Source organism: Artemia sp. Qi Xiang Cuo, chromosome 15 (genome assembly GCF_049724085.1).
Source record: "Artemia sp. Qi Xiang Cuo chromosome 15, ASM4972408v1, whole genome shotgun sequence".
Taxonomy (NCBI): Eukaryota; Metazoa; Arthropoda; class Branchiopoda; order Anostraca; family Artemiidae; genus Artemia; species Artemia sp. Qi Xiang Cuo.
This window is the reverse complement of record NC_142808.1, coordinates 1,959,001-1,979,493: the sequence shown is the minus strand read 5'-3', so window position 1 is coordinate 1,979,493 and position 20,493 is coordinate 1,959,001. Positions and strand designations below refer to the sequence as shown.

Here is a 20,493-nt window from a genome sequence, read left to right as displayed (position 1 = left end):
CATAAAAGCGAGTTATTCGCCAATATCCGCGATTTGCAATATCCGCAAATCGCGGATATTGGCGAATAACTCGCTTTTATGGTTGTTAGGTATTTGGTTTTAATTCTTTTAATTTTTGGCTTTTATTGATACATCGTTTCGTTTCGCGCTGAAGAAGAGAGGCGTTTGTCCTCTCGAAATATTCGCTTCGTTTTTTCAGTATCTTCATTTGGCCTATAAAAACCCCATTTTTGCTCGTTTTTCTTTCTTTATGTGATGTCAGGCCAATGTGGTTTAAGAAATTATCTCTATATACATATATATATATATATATATATATATATATATATATATATATATATATATATATATATATATATATATATATATATATATATTCCATCCAGAGAAAGTAGTAAACTTGTAAACTTTTTTTGTGTCTTAAACTCCACCGTGTTTTGTTTAATAGTGGGCTAAAATAAACTATCTATCTATTGTGTAGTTAAACAAAAATGCACACTATGATTTCTCCTCAATGATGAAAAACAAAAATAATTCTCCTCAAAAATGCATATCCTCTTGACCTACATTACTATGCTGATTGACCCTTTGAGAACAGCTTAGCAAGTTCTTATCGGAAATTGCCTAAGACGTCTGAAGATGTAAGATAAGATCTTTAAACATAAACGTCAATATATTACATATATATCCATTGTGTTTTTTTGGCCGAAATACCTCACTTATTTTTGGCTTAATGTTAAGCAGAGGTAGAAAAAATTGTATATTTTAGTTTATTTATTATGGGTTATCATTAACTTATTGATTTAAGGTCCTTGGTGGTTTTGGTGTAACTGCCTCCCTAAAAATTTGCGTAGAGTCTGCCAAACAAGGGCAATAATAGAGGCGTTGTCAATCAAAACCAAGATGTCTTGGTCGTCTGAGATGTTTTGTCATACTTAGCCACTGTGGTCTCATGCTTAGACACTGTGGATTTTGAATCCTTCCACCTTCGATGAATATAATTTGTTGTCTTAAGTTATTAAAATTTCACTTTTGATTGCTTTTGGGGACAGCCTTTTTTTTATCTTATTACTCTACTTGAAACGTTTCTAATTACTCTACTCGAATCTACTACTCTATCTACTCTATTATTATAATTACTCTACTCTACTAAGTTACTCTACTTATTTCTCTACTCTAATCTGCTACTCTGCTACTCTACTCTATTATTATAATTACTCTACTTATTTCTCTACTCTAATCTGCTACTCTACTACTCTATCTACTCTACTACTCTACTCTATTATTATAATTACTCTACTCTACTAATTACTCTGCTTATTACTCTACTCTAATCTGCTACTCCACTTTACTCTATTATTATAATTACTCTACTCTATTATTATAAGAGAACTAAAATTAATAAAACAACGATTCTGAGGAGGACGACCTTGCGAACTACCTTGAGGTTCAAGTCAGTACCGGGGACAGGGGCGGGGGCTACCGGATTTGACCCCCCCCCCCCGAAATTGCTATCCAACTTGTAAAAAAGTAACAAACATGTACATAAACCAATTTTTGATGCGTTTTGTATTTTTTAGACCTACCTTCAAACAAATATTCTGGATCGTGTCGTGGTTATATTAAATATCCATATTTTCAGGTAATTTACTTGTTTTTGAACCATAATGGGACACCAAGAAAATATATGTGGTACAAAGGTGACCATTGAAAGGGCTGGGAACACTTGTGAATTTTCGAACCTATTCTTGTAACATTCGTTTTGGGCAAAAATAATTATTTTTAAGCCTTATCCAGATCCTTCCGAAAAAAAAAATATTTGGAAATTCATTTAGTTTTTCTTTCAGATAAAATGAAGGATGCGACCGTGGCGAAGCTGGTTAGCCAAACCCACGAATTATACTCGGGAGCTTGTAAACTAATGCAAAAGGATCAGCTCCGAAATATTTGGGACAGGGACTGGCTCCCTCGAGTAAGTTTATTGATTCACCCTTGGATAGGAGCAAAAAAATTTCCTATAAGCTTGAAACCTTAAAAGGGGTTTCATTTTTAGTAGTTTGAGCACCAGTTTTCCGCCTTTTCCACTGAACACTACTTTCTCTGGATGGAATCTGTAAAAGATAACATCAAATATTTGCTCGACAATTTATTGATTGAAACGCTGTAGGCAGCTAGCTATAATCACGGATATAGCTTTTTATAAATCACTGGAAATGTCCCTATTTTCATGATTACTTTCCCTTTTTGTTTTCTGTATATACAGTCAACTCGCTAACTCGAAATCCATGGGGCCAAGATTTCCCTTCGAGTTATGCATACTATAGAGGTAAGCCAAATAAAAATTTTTGTTACAAATGTACAAAATCACTGTATTTTCAGCCACTACAAAGTCAATAATACTTGTCTTTCAAATGTCAGTTATAAATTTAGTTTGTTAGGAAATTGACACCTGAACATTAACAGAATCAGATACAAAAATATCTTAAACAAAATTAATATATATCAAAGTTTACACGTTGCAACCTGCATACCGGGGTTTCCACTAACAGAGGTCCGTTGAAAAGACTTATCAACTGAATTTTGACTTATAGAGGTAATTTTCGGGTCACTTCGACTTGCAGAGGTAAAATATAACCGCAAAATTATTTCCAGTTGTGCATGGTTTTGTCTTCGACTTGGACAGGTTTTCCAAGGGAACTGAAAATAATTCGAGATATTAAGAATTTCGAGTTATTGAGAAGCAACTGTAATTGTATTTATGTTTGGGATTGTTGGAAAGATTGAATTTTCTGTTTATATATGGCGTCCCCTCCTGTATATTCCAGGAATAACAGGTCTAACTAAATCCAACAACTAATCCAGACCTTTTCATGTCGTTATCCTCCTAACCTCTGCCGTCATGTATTTCTGGTGAAATAATTCGGATAACCAATTGGGCTTGTCGGATAAGATTGCAAATCTTTTCTGTTTATTTTTGCTTACTTATTTTGTCTTTTTTTGTATTTTGTTTGTTAGTTCTGTATTTGTCATCTCTTTCTATTTTTCTCCCTACATTTCTATTTTTCTTTCTCTATGTCTTTCATCCCGTTTTGTCTTTTTTTTTTTTGTTTTTTTGTATATATTATCGGTTTTCGGTCCGGTCGTATTGGAGGGAAACTTCTTTTAGAAATGGTAGATTTCCAAAACATCGAATTGAATGAGTTTTTTCTAAAGAAGGAAATTTTCGCTAAAGAAGGCTTTGGTCGCTTTTTTATCTTTAAAGTACCTTTCTTTCTCCCATTTTTTTCTGCTTTCTAACTTTTTTCATCTTCAATATTTATTTCGTCGCTTCTAATTTTTTAACACTATTTTTCACGTACTTTTCTCTGTTCTTTTTCTTTTCTCTTACCCTGAAGAAAATACCTAGGTTTAGAATCAAAAGTTTCTTATGTCCAAGCCCCACTGCAGTCACACTTGCTGATAAAAGGTCACAACTTACAACCATCGTTTTTGTATTTAGTTTTAACGCCATACAAATACTACTACTACTAGCAACTCATTGCGGCAGCAAACTATCTAAGGACCACACAGCTGTGCACGCTCCTCCTCCATCTCGATCTATTTAAAGTATCTCTCTTCGCAGTTTTCTGAGAAGTTCCGATTTCCTGTCAATCCTTTCTTACGACGTCTTTCCTACTGTATTCGGGACAATCTGTTTTTTTGTTTGGCCCTAGATGAATGGAAGTAATCTGTTTTTTTGTTTGGCCCTAGATGAATGGAAGTAAAGGACGATCTTTGGCAATTTGTCATCCTCCATTTGCAAAATGTGTCCTAGTCATCTCAAAATTTCTCTTAATGTAGCCCTAGAAAGCGGAATAGAACTACATTTTTTGTAAAGCTTACTGTTTGAAATACACGCTGGTACTACAGAATTCAGTAAAATTGGAATTTTAATAGACCAAGTTGTGGAATACAGCCTGATTCGGCATCACTGCTGAGTGGACATACGGTGGCGAAAAAAATGGCCCTTGTAGATTTAAAATTTTATTAACTTGTTGATAGTAGATACACTAATAAAAAGAAATTGAAAATTAATCATACTTCTACTAAGCATACTAATATACAATAAAAGATTTATTATTTTTGTTTGTATTTCATCTCTTTAATTTCTCCAGCTAGTGATTTCCTTAGATGCTATTTTATATTTAAATTGTTGTGGTAAATGCCAGTATATTAAAAACCATTATCCTAGAAAATGTTTGAACAGTCCAGACATCCATATTTAGTGGTGTTAATTAAAAAAACATGTAGGGGTTGGGGGATATATTTTTCAAGATCTAGGGGGATGGGAGGTGGACAATAATGTTTATATTTAATTTCCTTGTAGTAATTTAAAAAAAGTCATTTTTAAATGAAAATACCCAAAGAGATAGGTATTTTCAAAGTCTAGGGGGGGGGGGGTTCTAGGTGAGGGGCACATGTTACAAATACACATGAAATGTATGTATTTTTATCATAAATCCTGATATATTACAAATACACATTAAATGTATGTATTTATATCGCAAATCCTAATGCTGTATACCTCAAATCTACATTAAAATACATGTTTTTCTTGGTAGGAATTTTTTGGGTTCAAAAAGAACTTCTTAATTAGGTTGAAAAAATTGAAATTCTTCAGCAATAGCATGATTCTATTTCAAATAAAATCGTATAATTTTAAAACCACTATTTCTCAAAGTACCGGGTTTAAAATAAAAAGTTTGATGTATTCCATTCCTTGGAATATCATCTTTCCATCTTTGAAATATCTCTTTAGACATCTTATAATCAATGGAAAGATAATTAAACTAGAGTTAAAAGAAATCAGATGCCGTACCAATACCAACCGTACCTTACCAATCACGTATGTACCGTACGTACGTACCGTACCCATCAGGCACGTACCCCTGATTTTTTTCTTGGGGTTGCAAATTGCATTAATGGAAAAGAAACTTTCGGGGAGAGGAAAAAAAAAACACATTTTATTTGGTAATTTGAATAACTATTGCCCTGAAAGTCGGGAAAATTTGAGATTTCGGAAAGGAGGGTGAACCCTAAAGTCACCTTTCCTGGGTACGTCCCCGACTCTAATGCAAGACCTAGAATATGCTTTAAAAAATTCTATGCATTTGAAGTGATTGAAAAAACAGTAGCTATAACTTTTTATTTGCAAAAAACGTACCTTATTATTTGAATTGATAATAATGTAAAGTTAAGTTGCTTTTTTGGTTTTAGCACGTAAACTAAATTTGTTTGTGCTTTAAAATAAGGAAAAAATTGCATAATTTTGTTACTAAATTATTATATTTTCATCATATTTTGGTATATTTCATTAGGATTAACCGGGGTTTAAAATAAAAAGTTTGAGGAATTTCATCCCTTGGAATATCATCTTTCTATCTTTGGAATATCTCTTTAGACATCTTACAATCAATGGAAAGATAATTAAACTAGAGTTAAAAGAAATCAGGTGCCGTACCAATACCAACCGTACCTTACTAATCACGTATGTACCGTACGGACGTAACGTACGTGTACATTGAATCCTACGTTTTTTTTCGCCTATAAGTCGAAAATTAGAGACCCACAATTTGCCATTTTAGGTTGCTCTCGAGCACACTATTCACTATAATTTTTTTTTCGATTTAGAATCTCTTTTGCTGTGGAAGTTTATCTAGGGCTGGGAAACTTTGGGATTTGCCATTATAGCTCTCGAAATTTCAATAATCGTTTTTACTATATCTCTTGAATAATAAAACCCTCTTCGGCGTTCAGAACGGCGCTAGCTGGAGAGGGTGCTATTACAATGGCGTTGAGCAGGAAGTCTAGAAAGTCGACGTACTTTATGTAAAAACGACTTGAAAATTGTCATATTTATTATAATTCTCATGTAATTTGGTATTTTAATCTAAATGAAAACCTTAAATTATACTTCTTAGAGGTTTTTCCCCCATTGTGCCCTGAAAACTGATTTTAAGTAGAAATGCATTTAAATACATCTATGAAGATAAACCGGGTATTTTTGTTTTCAAAATAAAATTTGCTTCGCAATGCCCCGCAGAATCCAGGTAAAGTGAAAAAAAAGAACGATTTTTATTAATTCTGTACCCGTCTTGGTCAAAATAAATAATCGTGCTGTTGCAGCTGTGTTTTTTTTATTATCACGAAAAAGATTTTTTAAGGAAACATTTGGCTGTTTATCTGACCATACTTTATTAAATTGAGAAAATCTAACCCTATTGAAATCCTGAATTACGTTCCTATGCACAGAAGATTAGTTTTCTGGCTTGATCCGAGGGTCAGTTATCCGAAAAAGTGCATATCATAACAAAAATAGCCTATGAGAGTGGCCTAACAATAGCCATAACAAGAAACAAGAATGGTATCTTAGCCATCTCTATTTAGAATCGTTACTTAGTTGGTTGGAGGCATTTATTTATAGCAGGTTTTGAAGGAGTTAAGCTGTGTAGATTTTAAAGTTGAGTATTAACATTTTCTAGTAATTTAGTAACTATGAATATACAGATTATATCTTGTACAGGCATACATACAGGGCCGTATCCAGGGGTAGGACTTTTGGTTTTGCCCCCCCCCCCCCTCCCCTGAAATATTTCTCTGAATTATTTAAATTGATCTTAAGTCCCTTAATTTTAAATCCCCGAAATGCAGGTAGATCCTTTAACTTTCCTCCCCCAGAATAACAATTCTTTTGGTAGCCCACCCCCCCCACCCACGCACAAAATTTCTGGATGTAGCCCTGGATGCGTGTATAAAAATGAAAATATGGGGAAATATAGATTATCAACCTCGGAGTATTTTTTTGTATAATTACCTTTCTTTTTAAAATATAGGATAATGATTATTACCATAAGGGCTACCAAGGCCGTATGGGCTACCAAGCCGGGGGGGGGGGGTTTTAACCCCATTGAAATGTTTGTCCGACTCGTAAAAACGTAACGAAAATGAATATAAACACAATTTTTATGCGTTTTAGAAGTTTTTTTTACCCCCCAAAAAAATCCTTTTGCAACTCCTCCCCCCCCCCCCGAAAAAAATTCTGGATACGGCCTTGAGGGCTACCATAGCCTTAAAACCATGTAATTTGGCTACCATAGTTTTAAAACCAGGGGAGGGGCTACTAACCTGGATGTGCTCTGTTGTTTATAATTCATTTGCCTATTTTCCTATCTTTTCTATTTTTCTATTCTATTTTCCAGATATCCGCGCGAAGTACATTTTATGGAGGAGTGGCCCAATACTATCAAAGCTGCGTTTGCAATCAGGAAAAGAGAATTGGAGAGGAGATCGTTAGAGGCCAGGTAAATTGTCTTTTTTGGGGTTCTATGAAAATATTATTTTTGAGATCTCGGTAATTATTTTGCATATTGTTATTATATTCAGTAATTATACCTTAAATACGAAAAAGAAGAAGATACAGAGGAATTTTTTGAAGACAGTGGTTTGAATAAAACAAAAACGAATATTTCGGCTATGTGAATAATAGCGAAATATACTGTGTAAACTCTCAATTAAAACAATAATGAGTCAAAACCCAAAAAGTCTTATAAAATTCTTAAATGTCTTAAAAAGGTTTTAGGAAATTATTAAAAGCCTTAAAAAAGTCTTGGAAAATTCTTGTAAGTATTGTAGATCGATAAGAAAATGAGAAACATTCTCATTTAAATCTTGATAAAAGCAAAACCCACGTCGCACAACAGTGACAAGGTATTTTTCATTTTATTTTTACAAACTCCTTTGGTTTAGTCTTTATTCTTCTATATATTCTATTGTTCATTTTATTTTTATTTTTCACAAGTTATTCTTAACTTATGGGCCATTTTATGACCAATTACTTTATTAGCTATAATTGGATTGTTATACATACGAAGTTGCAGCAGTCTGTAGCCATTACTGTGTTATTTCACTGCATCAAATCTGCCGTTTATGAAACAAAAAGGATGTTTCCAAAGGACAACCACATCTCTTCGCCAGAGCTATAAAAGAAAAATTTTTTATTTAGCACATTTATGATCATCTGCAGAATAGCATTTTATACGATCAGGCTTCTTTGATTCCACATGAAAAGGTTTTGGCCCAGCAATATAGAGAGGTTTTTGATTCAGCCTTACTGAGCACATTTATGATCATCTGCAGAATAGCATTTTAATCGATCAGGCTTCTTTGATTCCACATGAGAAGGGTTTGGCCCAGCAATATAGTAAGGTTTTTGATTCAGCCTTACTGAGCACATTTATGATCATCTGCAGAATAGCATTTTATACGATCAGGCTTCTTTGATTCCACATGAAAAGGGTTTGGCCCGGCAATATAGAGAGGTTTTTGATTCAGCCTTACTGAGCACATTTATGATCATCTGCAGAATAGCATTTTATACGATCAGGCTTCTTTGATTCCACATGAAAAGGTTTTGGCCCAGCAATATAGAGAGGTTTTTGATTCAGCCTTACTGAGCACATTTATGATCATCTGCAGAATAGCATTTTATACGATCAGGCTTCTTTGATTCCACATGAAAAGGGTTTGGCCCAGCAATATAGAGAGGTTTTTGAATCAGCCTTACTGAGCACAATTATGATCATCTGCAGAATAGCATTTTATACGATCAGGCTTCTTTGATTCCACATGAAAAGGGTTTGGCCCAGCAATATAGTGAGGTTTTTGATTCAGCCTTACTGAGCACATTTATGATCATCTGCAGAATAGAATTTTATACGATCAGGCTTCTTTGATTCCACATGAAAAGGGTTTGGCCCAGCAATATAGTGAGGTTTTTGATTCAGCCTTACTGAGCACATTTATGATCATCTGCAGAATAGCATTTTATACGAACAGGCTTCTTTGATTCCACATGAAAAGGTTGTGGCCCAGCAATATAGAGAGGTATTTGATTCAGACTTACTGAACACATTTATGATCATCTGCAGAATAGCATTTTATACGATTAGGCTTCTTTGATTCCACATGAAAAGGGTGTGGCCCAGCAATATAGTGAGGTTTTTGATTCAGCCTTACTGAACACATGTATGATCATCTGCAGAATAGCATTTTATACGATCAGGATTCTTTGATTCCACATGAAAAGGGTGTGGCCCAGCAATATAGTGAGGTTTTTTATTCAGCCTTACTGAGCACATTTATGATCATCTGCAGAATAGCATTTTATACGATCAGGCTTCTTTGATTCCACATGAAAAGGGTGTGGCCCAGCAATATAGTGAGGTTTTTGATTCAGCCTTACTGAGCACAATTATGATCATCTACAGAATAGCATTTTATACGATCAGGCTTCTTTGATTCCACATGAAAAGAGTGTGGCCCAGCAATATAGTGAGGTTTTTTATTCAGCCTTACTGATCACATTTATGATCATCTGCAGAATAGCATTTTATACGATCAGGCTTCTTTGATTCCACATGAAAAGGGTTTGGCCCAGCAATATAGTGAGGTTTTTGATTCAGACTTACTGAGCACATTTATGATCATCTTCAGAATAGCATTTTATACGATCAGGCTTCTTTGATTCCACATGAAAAGGGTGTGGCCCAGCAATATAGAGAGGTTTTTGATTCAGCCTTACTGAGCACATTTATGATCATCTCCAGAATAGCATTTTATACGATCAGGCTTCTTTGATTCCACATGAAAAGAGTGTGGCCCAGCAATATAGTGAGGTTTTTTATTCAGCCTTACTGAACACATTTATGATCATCTTCAGAATAGCATTTTATACGATCAGGCTTCTTTGATTCCACATGAAAAGGGTTTGGCCCAGCAATATAGTGAGGTTTTTGATTCAGCCTTACTGAGCTCATTTATGATCATCTGCAGAATAGCATTTTATACGATCAGGCTTCTTTGATTCCACATGAAAAGGGTGTGGCCCAGCAATATAGTGAGGTTTTTGATTCAGCCTTACTGAGCACATTTATGATCATCTGCAGAATAGCATTTTATACGATCAGGTTTCTTTGATTCCACATGAAAAGGGTGTGGCCCAGCAATATAGTGAAGTTTTTGATTCAGCCTTACTGAACACATTTATGATCATCTGCAGAATAGCATTTTATACGATCAGGCTTCTTTGATTCCACATGAAAAGGGTTTGGCCCAGCAATATAGTGAGGTTTTTGATTCAGCCTTACTGAGCACATTTATGATCATCTGCAGAATAGCATTTTATACGATCAGGCTTCTTTGATTCCACATGAAAAGGGTGTGGCCCAGCAATATAGAGAGGTTTTTGATTCAGCCTTACTGAGCACATTTATGATCATCTGCAGAATAGCATTTTATACGATCAGGCTTCTTTGATTCCACATGAAAAGGGTTTGGCCCAACAATATAGAGAGGTTTTTGATTCAGCCTTACTGAGCACATTTATGATCATCTGCAGAATAGCATTTTATACGATCAGGCTTCTTTGATTCCACATGAAAAGGGTGTGGCCCAGCAATATAGTTAGGTTTTTGATTCAGCCTTACTGAACACATTTATGATCATCTGCAGAATAGCATTTTATACGATTAGGCTTATTTGAGTCCCCATGAAAAGGGTGTGGCACAGCAATATAGTGAGGTTTTTGATTCAGCCTTACTGAGCACATTTATGATCATCTGCAGAATAGAATTTTATACGATCAGGTTTCTTTGATTCCACATGAAAAGGGTGTGGCCCAGCAATATAGTGAAGTTTTGATTCAGCCTTACTGAGCACATTTATGATCATCTGCAGAATTGCATTTTATACGATTAGGCTTCTTTGATTCCACATGAAAAGGGTGTGGCCCAGCAAGATAGTGAGGTTTTTGATTCAGCCTTACTGAACACATTTATGATCATCTACAGAATAGCATTTTATACGATCAGGCTTCATTGATTACACATGAAAAGAGTGTGGCCCAGCAATATAGTGAGGTTTTTGATTCAGCCTTACTGAGCACATTTATGATCATTGCAGAATAGCATTTTATACGATCAGGCTTCTTTGATTCCACATGAAAAGGGTTTGGCCCAGCAATATAGTGAGGTTTTTGATTCAGCCTTACTGAGCACATTTATGATCATCTGCAGAATAGCATTTTATACGATCAGGCTTCATTGATTCCACATGAAAAGGGTGTGGCCCAGCACTATAGTGAGGTTTTTGTTTCAGCCTTACTGATCACATTTATGATCATCTGCAGAATAGCATTTTATACGATCAGGCTTCTTTGATTCCACATGAAAAGGGTTTGGCCCAGCAATATAGTGAAGTTTTTGATTCAGCCTTACTGAACACATTTATGATCATCTGCAGAATAGCATTTTATACGATCAGGCTTCTTTGATTCCACATGAAAAGGGTTTGGCCCAGCAATATAGTGAGGTTTTTGATTCAGCCTTACTGAGCACATTTATGATCATCTGCAGAATAGCATTTTATACGATCAGGCTTCTTTGATTCCACATGAAAAGGGTGTGGCCCAGCAATATAGTGAGGTTTTTTATTCAGCCTTACTGAGCACATTTATGATCATCTGCAGAATAGCATTTTATACGATCAGGCTTCTTTGATTCCACATGGAAAGGGTGTGGCCCAGCAATATAGTGAAGTTTTTTATTCAGCCTTACTGAACACATTTATGATCATCTGCAGAATAGCATTTTATACGATTAGGCTTCTTTGATTCCACATGAAAAGGGTTTGGCCCAGCAATATAGTGAGGTTTTTGATTCAGCCTTACTGAGCACATTTATGATCATCTGCAGAATAGCATTTTATACGATCAGGCTTCTTTGATTCAACATGAAAAGGGTTTGGCCCAGCAATATAGTGAGGTTTTTGATTCAGCCTTACTGAGCACATTTATGATCATCTGCAGAATAGCATTTTATACGATCAGGCTTCTTTGATTCCAAATGAAAAGGGTTTGGCCCAGCAATATAGTGAGGTTTTTGATTCAGCCTTACTGAGCACATTTATGATCATCTGCAGAATAGCATTTTATACGATCATGCTTCTTTGATTCCACATGAAAAGGGTTTGGCCCAGCAATATAGTGAGGTTTTTGATTCAGCCTTACTGATCACATTTATGATCATCTGCAGAATAGCATTTTATACGATCAGGCTTCTTTGATTCCACATGAAAAGGGTTTGGGCCAGCAATATAGTGAGGTTTTTGATTCAGCCTTACTGAGCACATTTATGATCATCTGCAGAATAGCATTTTATACGATCAGGCTTCTTTGATTCCACATGAAAAGGGTTTGGCCCAGCAATATAGTGAGGTTTTTGATTCAGCCTTGCTGAGCACATTTATGATCATCTGCAGAATAGCATTTTATACGATCAGGCTTCTTTGATTCCACATGAAAAGAGTTTGGCCCAGCAATATAGAGAGGTTTTTGATTCAGCCTTACTGAGCACATTTATGATCATCTGCAGAATAGCATTTTATACGATCAGGCTTCTTTGATTCCACATGAAAAGGTTGTGGCCCAACAATATAGAGAGGTTTTTGATTCAGCCTTACTGATCACATTTATGATCATCTGCAGAATAGCATTTTATACGATCAGGCTTCTTTGAGTCAACATGAAAAGATTGTGGCCCAGCAATATAGAGAGGTTTTTGATTCAGCCTTACTGAGCACATTTATGATCATCTGCAGAATAGCATTTTATACGATAAGGCTTCTTTGATTCCACATGAAAAGGGTGTGGCCCAGCAATATAGTGAGGTTTTTGATTCAGCCTTACTGAGCACATGTATGATCATCTGCAGAATAGCATTTTATACGATCAGGCTTCTTTGATTCCACATGAAAAGGGTGTGGCCCAGCAATATAGAGAGGTTTTTGATTCAGCCTTACTGAGCACATTTATGATCATCTGCAGAATAGCATTTTATACGATCAGGCTTCTTTGATTCCACATGAAAAGGGTGTGGCCCAGCAATATAGAGAGGTTTTTGATTCAGCCTTACTGAACACATTTATGATCATCTGCAGAATAGCATTTTATACGATTAGGCTTCTTTGATTCCACATGAAAAGGGTGTGGCCCAGCAATATAGTGAGGTTTTTGATTCAGCCTTACTGAGCACATTTATGATCATCTGCAGAATAGCATATTCTACGATCAGGCTTCTTTGATTCCACATGAAAAGGGTGTGGCCCAGCAATATAGTGAGGTTTTTGATTCAGCCTTACTGAACACATTTATGATCATCTACAGAATAGCATTTTATACGATCAGGTTTCTTTGATTCCACATGAAAAGGGTGTGGCCCAGCAATATAGTGAAGTTTTTGATTCAGCCTTACTGATCACATTTATGATCATCTGCAGAATAGCATTTTATACGATCAGGCTTCTTTGATTCCACATGAAAAGGGTTTGGCCCAGCAATAGAGTGAGGTTTTTGATTCAACCTTACTGAGCACATTTATGATCATCTGCAGAATAGCATTTTATACGATCAGGCTTCTTTGATTCCAGATGAAAAGGGTGTGGCCCAGCAATATAGTGAGGTTTTTGATTCAGCCTTACTGAGCACATTTATGATCATCTGCAGAATAGCATTTTATACGATCAGGCTTCTTTGATTCCACGTGAAAAGGGTTTGGCCCAGCAATATAGTGAGGTTTTTGATTCAGCCTTACTGAGAACATTTATGATCATCTGCAGAATAGCATTTTATACGATCAGGCTTCTTTGATTCCACATGAAAAGGGTGTGGCCCAGCAATATAGTGAGGTTTTTGATTCAGCCTTACTGAGCACATTTATGATCATCTTCAGAATAGCATTTTATACGATCAGGCTTCTTTGATTCCACATGAAAAGGGTTTGGCCCATCAATATAGTGAGGTTTTTGATTCAGCCTTACTGATCACATTTATTATCATCTGCAGAATAGCATTTTATACGATCAGGCTTCTTTGAGTCCACATGAAAAGGGTTTGGCCCAGCAATATAGTGAGGTTTTTGATTCAGCCTTGCTGAGCACATTTATGATCATCTGCAGAATAGCATTTTATACGATCAGTCTTCTTTGATACCACATGAAAAGGGTGTGGCCCAGCAATATAGAGAGGTTTTTGATTCAGCCTTACTGAACACATTTATGATCATCTGTAGAATATCATTTTATACGATCAGGCTTCTTTGATTCTACATGAAAAGGGCGTGGCCCAGCAATATAGTAAGGTTTTTGATTCAGCCTTACTGAGCACATTTATGATCATCTGCAGAATAGCATTTTATACGATCAGGCTTCTTTGATCCCACATGAAAAGGGTGTGGCCCAGCAATATAGAGAGGTTTTTGATTCAGCCTTACTGAACACATTTATGATCATCTGAAGAATAGCATTTTATACGATAAGGCTTCTTTGATTTCACATGAAAAGGGTGTGGCCCAGCAATATAGAGAGGTTTTTGAAATATATAAATATTAAATTAAGGTTTGGCTCTGAACAGAACTTTGGGTGGTTTTAAAATAAGTGATACTTATTTTGGTTTTCTTAGACGAGAAACTGTTAGCTGATTCATCCCTAAGATAAATCCTATGTCACTTTCGCATTCACAACAGGACATGTTCCCATAAATCCTCGGATCAAAAAGGGCTGGTACAAGAGATGCACTAGTTAAAATCTAACGTTGTATTTACCGAGCTCTTGAAACCTCTAAAAATTTATTCATTTTGCTAACATTTTCATCTAGGATATTTTCATCATTAGCATAATCTGAATCTAGGAAATTTTTACTTCCCCAGTTAATTCCATGTTCTCACATTGTCTTTGCTGTGCTTCTTAGGACGAAGGTAGTGCTTCTTAGGATCAAAATGATCCCTTTGAATGGGGGTAGGACGTAATTCTGCTTAACTCCGCCTACTAACCTCATTTCCTACCTTAACTGCAACAATGTTATTCTCTTACATAGCACTAATCACTTTAATATATTTATTTGGTACGCCATAAAAGGATAGCGACTTCGCTAAAGCTCTTTTATCTGCTGAATCAAATGAATCTGCTGAATCTTCAAAACTGAGTACTAAAAGGGTCTGATGACTCAGGCTCTTCTCAGTTATAGACATAGACATATTTTATTAAACTTACTCTTTTTAGCGCTAAAAGCACTAATACCGAGGGTTTTTACAAATACAACAAAGTTAAATAACAAATACGACCACAAAAAATGAATAAAACCATATTACTTTTCTTAGGATTTGTTGACCATGTCTGTAAAAAAGGGGACAAAGGAATTCTGGTAGCGAGTCGTACAGCATGTCGCTGGGTTGAGCTTGTATTGTCTCCTGGTATGGGATGTAACGGTGGCTAGCGGTGGCAGGATCGTCCTGTGTTTGCTGCTACGGAGCAGGAAATAGCCGAACTGGCAAATAAGTCTCTGACGGTTGTTAAAAAGCGACTCGAGGCCAAGAACCTTAAGCACATTGTCATAAGTAGTCAAGGCTTGACCCAGCATAATCTTACAAGCCCATATTTGGATAGCTTCAACATCTTGACACATCCCAGCACTCAACTGTACACTAGGGCCCCACACTGGGCACGCATATTCAATGATGGGTAGGATATATGTCTTGAAGGCAAGCCTCATGGACTTCACACTGAACCCGAACCGCTTCATGGTATTCAGTGACAGCAGCGCTGCATACCCTTTTTGTGCAAGGTTACGTACGTGGTTGTTGAACTTGCAGTCAACGGAGAAAATTACCCCCAGAATTTTTTCACTGCTAACTGTTTTAAACAAGGTAAGGGGCTCCTGAAAGTCCGATTTAAGGGGGTTGAAACGCAACATCTTGCACTTCTGCTCATTGAGAGTAAGGCTAGCTCGCATTCATTCTGAAAAACAGTGGGTAGACTAGGATCAAAAAGGGGGATCGCTGATTGGCCTTCTAGTAGATATCTGAGTAAGAATGACAGATCCTTAACGAATTTATATCTGTCCTTGAAAGTAAGCAGGATGAAGTTAATCACAGCGAGGGAAATAATTCCGGCTAGTTTAGTGCCCCGAGGGGCAGCGTACTTGATTTGGAGGAATGCAGAGTCTGAATTGTCTTCACTAAGAGTGAAAACGCACAGTCCCCGCTGGGAAAGAAAATTTACGAGTAGACGCAGCATGCTACTTTTGGCACCCATTTCACTGAAGTTATTGAGAGCGATAATATGTTTGATTAGATCGAAGGCTTTTCTGTTATCAGCAAGGGCCCAGTCTAAGAAGCTCGTCCCTATCTCGAGCCACGACAGAATTTCGTCATATATATACACTAAGTACACTGACGTGTTGGAGCTACTGAGGAATCCGTACTGGATAGTGTCTATCTTTGATTCTATGTCGCTCGTAATCCGTCTTTCAACGGTGGTCTTTGTTACCTTTATAATGCAGGGAGTCAGCGAGATAGACTTTAAGCCATCGCTTGTTCTGGGCGGGGATTTTTTTTTTTTTTTTTTTTTTTTTAATCCCACCTCCTCTCCTCTCAGTGGCACTAACATTTAAAAAAAACTACTTTTAAACATGACAAAAATCTAAATGCCACATACACTCTATATTTAACTAAAATTAGCAGCCAAAGAGTGGTCTTTGCTTTATTGCACATCTACTAAAATAATTTTTTAATTTTATTAATAATAAAATAAAATGCTCTCCCGCAGAGAGGACGTCCCCCCTCCACAGGAAGTTCCCGCTTTCGGTGGCCATTTACAACAACAGACAAAATTTTCTCAAATTCCAATTCTGCAAAGAAGCCACTACTAAAAAAAAATAAAAAAAAAATATACAAATAAAAAATAAATAAAAAAACCAACAAAAAACCAAAAAAAATCCTCTTTACATTATCATTTCAGCTTATTTTTACAACACACAAAAATAAACACACTAATATTTACGAAAAACAAATAAGCTGAAATGACCATCAGACCCCATTTTTAAACTTCTTTTTTTTTTTTTGCTGCTAATTAAAAAAAACAAATATCAATAAATTTCTTTAAACTAACTTACTGGCAACGCTGTTTTCTCACTCACTCACACAAAACAACTATCTCATACCAATAAAAAACTCAAACTCTCTCCACTACTTACTTTCTCACTCTCTTTTTCCACCCATCATATTTAGAAATAATTCATAGTTCAAAATAAAAAAAAACACTCTCTCCACTCTTTTCTTATCTTCAATAATTCCATTTTCTTCTCAATTTAACTCCCAAAACCCTCTAAACACACCACTTTCTTTCTTTTCCTTCTACTTCACACATAATGACACATATTTCCAATAATATAACACAGATAATTTTTCTTTTTCACTTCCAAATCAGAATCTATGTCAAATTTCACCAGCTTCTTCTTTTCTTCATCCCTTTGAGCTTTAATTTTGCACTTTTCACTTAAATCAAAAACAAACTGAAAAATTCCCTTATTTTCATTACACTTGATGAATTCGTGGTCTAAACCATCTTCCACTACTTCAAAACAAAAAGAGCATTTTTTATCTTCATTTCTCAGGAAACGTGACACTCTATTTCGGCAAGGTAAAATCATGTGTATGACTTGAAACATAAGCTCTCTCACTTTTGGTTCCATGGGAAAAGAATGTAAATTTCTAAAGGCATTTTCAAAATTTACAAATGGTTCTTTTTTTACGTGATATCCGTTATTTTCCTGTTCGGGAGTTAAAATCCTGGGTATCTCAGTTTTTATTTCTCTACTATCCTCCATAAGAAGCCCCTTCTCTTTCAGTTGCTTTAATATCGGGAAAGAATCTTTCATGAAAACTGGGACGTTTGTGTCTGAATTTGTTGAATTAGGATTGTTTAGTAGAGGAACCAACCAATCTCTGGTCATTTGAAGGTGTTCTTGTGGTCCATTTAAAAATTCAATTTTCATTCTAGCAATCATATTTTGGCACAGTTTTCTAAAATCTAGTACTCCTAGACCTCCCGATTCCTTTGGGCAAAAGAGCAACTTTTTACTCAGCTTTTCTAGCTTACCGCTCCATATAAAACACCACATGTAGGTTTCAATTTTTTTTGCTATATGTTCCGGGAGGGGTATTACTGGGGCCAGATAAAGTATTCTTGATACACAATACATGTTGACGAAAGTTGATCTCTGGAACATGGAAAGATTCCTGCCTCTATCTTCGCCACACAGCAAACACTGAATTTCGAGTAATTTCTTTTCCAATGCGGTCTGCCAGCAATTTCCTTTGGCTGAAAATTTCACACCAAGTTTCTTTACTGTAGCACTGACTTCCAGCCAAGTTTCCTTTTCCAAGCTCATAATCCAACTTACCTTTGTATTTTTTGTTAACGGGAGGATCTCGCTCTTTTTCTGGTGAGTGCTGATGGCAAAATTTTTCTCGTGCCCTTCTAGGCCCTGCATTACTGTTTTAATGTCACTCACTCCATCGGTGAAAAAATTCCCATCATCCACAAAAGCCTCAGACTTGAGAACTAAAGTTGGCAGTACTCTGATACCCGTTATTCTGGCTTCTATGTATTATATCAAAGGGTCGAGATAGATCTCGAACAGAAATGAAGAGCTTGGGTCAACTTGCCGGAAGAATATTTCAAGGGGAAATTCCTCAGTGAGGTTTCCGTTTCCGACGATTTTCGCCGCTGCATCAATGTATACTTTCTTGTAAAAAAACGACAAATTCACCACAAAACGAATACTTCACCGTCATCAGTTCCCATAGGACTTCCCGGACTACCGAGTCGAAAGCTTTGATAAAATCAACGCATATTAAAACCCATTTGAGATCACTTTTCGATAGTTCTTCTCTTCTAAGGAGTAAGTCGCGTAAAATTGCAAGAATATGTTGGACTTTTCGACGCTTTATGCCCCCGTGTTGGGTCTCACCCAGAATCTTTCCCATTAGCTTTCTGAGTCTGTTCATGAGTACTCTGGAACATAATCGGGTATCAGAGGGAAGTTGAGTGATGGGCCTCCAGTTCTCGATATGTTGCATGTCTCCCTTTTTTGGCACTAATGTGATGATCGCTAGGGTCTAATCCGGTGTAGCTCCTTCATGTATCATCTCGTTCATTGTTGATAACATCATTTTGCGAGATTTCACTAAAAAACACTTTGTAAAAATCGTAGCTTAAACCATCTCTTCCTGGGGCTTTCCCTGTTTTAGTAGAACTTAAAGCTTGTTTTAGTTCATCTTCAGTTATGGGCTTTTTTATTTCTTTCCTTTTCCTTTGTTTGACTTGGTTTCGTTTTCTGTTATTTCTGTTTTTCTTTCTTTTGCTTGGTTGTTTTCATTACCTCCGATGGATACTTAGCTGAGGGTCCTTGTTTGTGTTTGTATCTCTAATCCTTATTTTTGAACCCCTTCCGATGGTTTTTGGGCTGTAAGGGGTCTCTGGGTTTTCTTTTAGACTTCCTCTGGTTTCTTTAGTTGATTCGTTCCATTTTTCTCTTCAGGGTCGTTTTTCGCTTTTTCATTTTCTTTCGCTTTCTCTAAATCCTCTTGTACGTTTTCCTCTGTGCTTTTTAGAATAAGGTCTACGGTCATCGATGGTGTGAATTTCCGTACTCCATCTAGGGCGCTGCTTGAGCCTGACGACTGACTTAAAACAGTGCTAGGCATTTCCCATGGTTGATTCAATTCTCTACCAATCGAGTTTGGACTTAAAACATAGTTTTTTTTCATTTTTCTTCTGTTGCTAGGGCAATTTTTTGCTTTATTAATTTCGTTGTGGCATATGTAGCAGGCGGTTGCTCAGGGTAAAAAACATTTATTTTCTTGTCGCCACCAAAGATATTGATAGACGGTGGTATTGGCGTTTCAATGTACATTAATGCGGTCGCTCGGCCAGTGTAGACTTGTATAAACTCGTCACCACTGTATACTTTCCTTCTGATATTTAGAACAGTTCCATAAACTTGTAGTTCTTTCTTTATGTCCTCGCTGGTAGCTTCTCCTGGGATTTTTCGCAGCTAGACTACGATCAGGCGTCGTCCGGATCTGTCTACATTTACAGGATATATGCTATTTAAGAATTGCATCTTCGGTTCATTCGTTTTGCATTTTGATACGAGGTCATCTGCCAGCGTTACCGATTTCATAGTGACTCGCACCTGTCCGAATCTCTTAAGATCATCGGAGTTGATCATTCTCACTACTCCAGTGTTTAGGCCCAGTTCCTTGAAAAACCGATGAATGTCGATTTCTCGTACTTCATTTAGGACCGATTCTTCCATCATTCTGAAATCGAACACAACCGTACTTCTGGACATTTTTTTCTTTATTTTTACTATATAAATAAACGCTTTCAAACTCTCACTCACACTTCCTTTACACGCTTTCCTTTACTTTCTCTTAACAATACTCACAAACAAATACCAAAAAAAGAAAAAAAATAACAAAAAATAAAAACAATCACCTAATTCTACACTCACCCTCACACACTAACTTACTCTCCAACACTCAACTTACCTATTCT

General features: G+C 36.3%; 1 protein-coding gene across 1 annotated transcript in view; it reads left to right on the top strand.

Moving 5' to 3' along the window:
• The window catches only part of ALiX (programmed cell death 6-interacting protein-like protein AliX), a 109,598-nt gene that overhangs the window by 51,290 nt on the left and 37,815 nt on the right, over positions 1-20,493 (top strand). The window contains exons 5-6 of the mRNA XM_089101617.1: positions 1,848-1,972; positions 7,239-7,340. Coding sequence (XP_088957743.1) covers positions 1,848-1,972; positions 7,239-7,340 — 227 coding nt within the window. The remainder of the gene's footprint in view (positions 1-1,847; positions 1,973-7,238; positions 7,341-20,493) is intronic.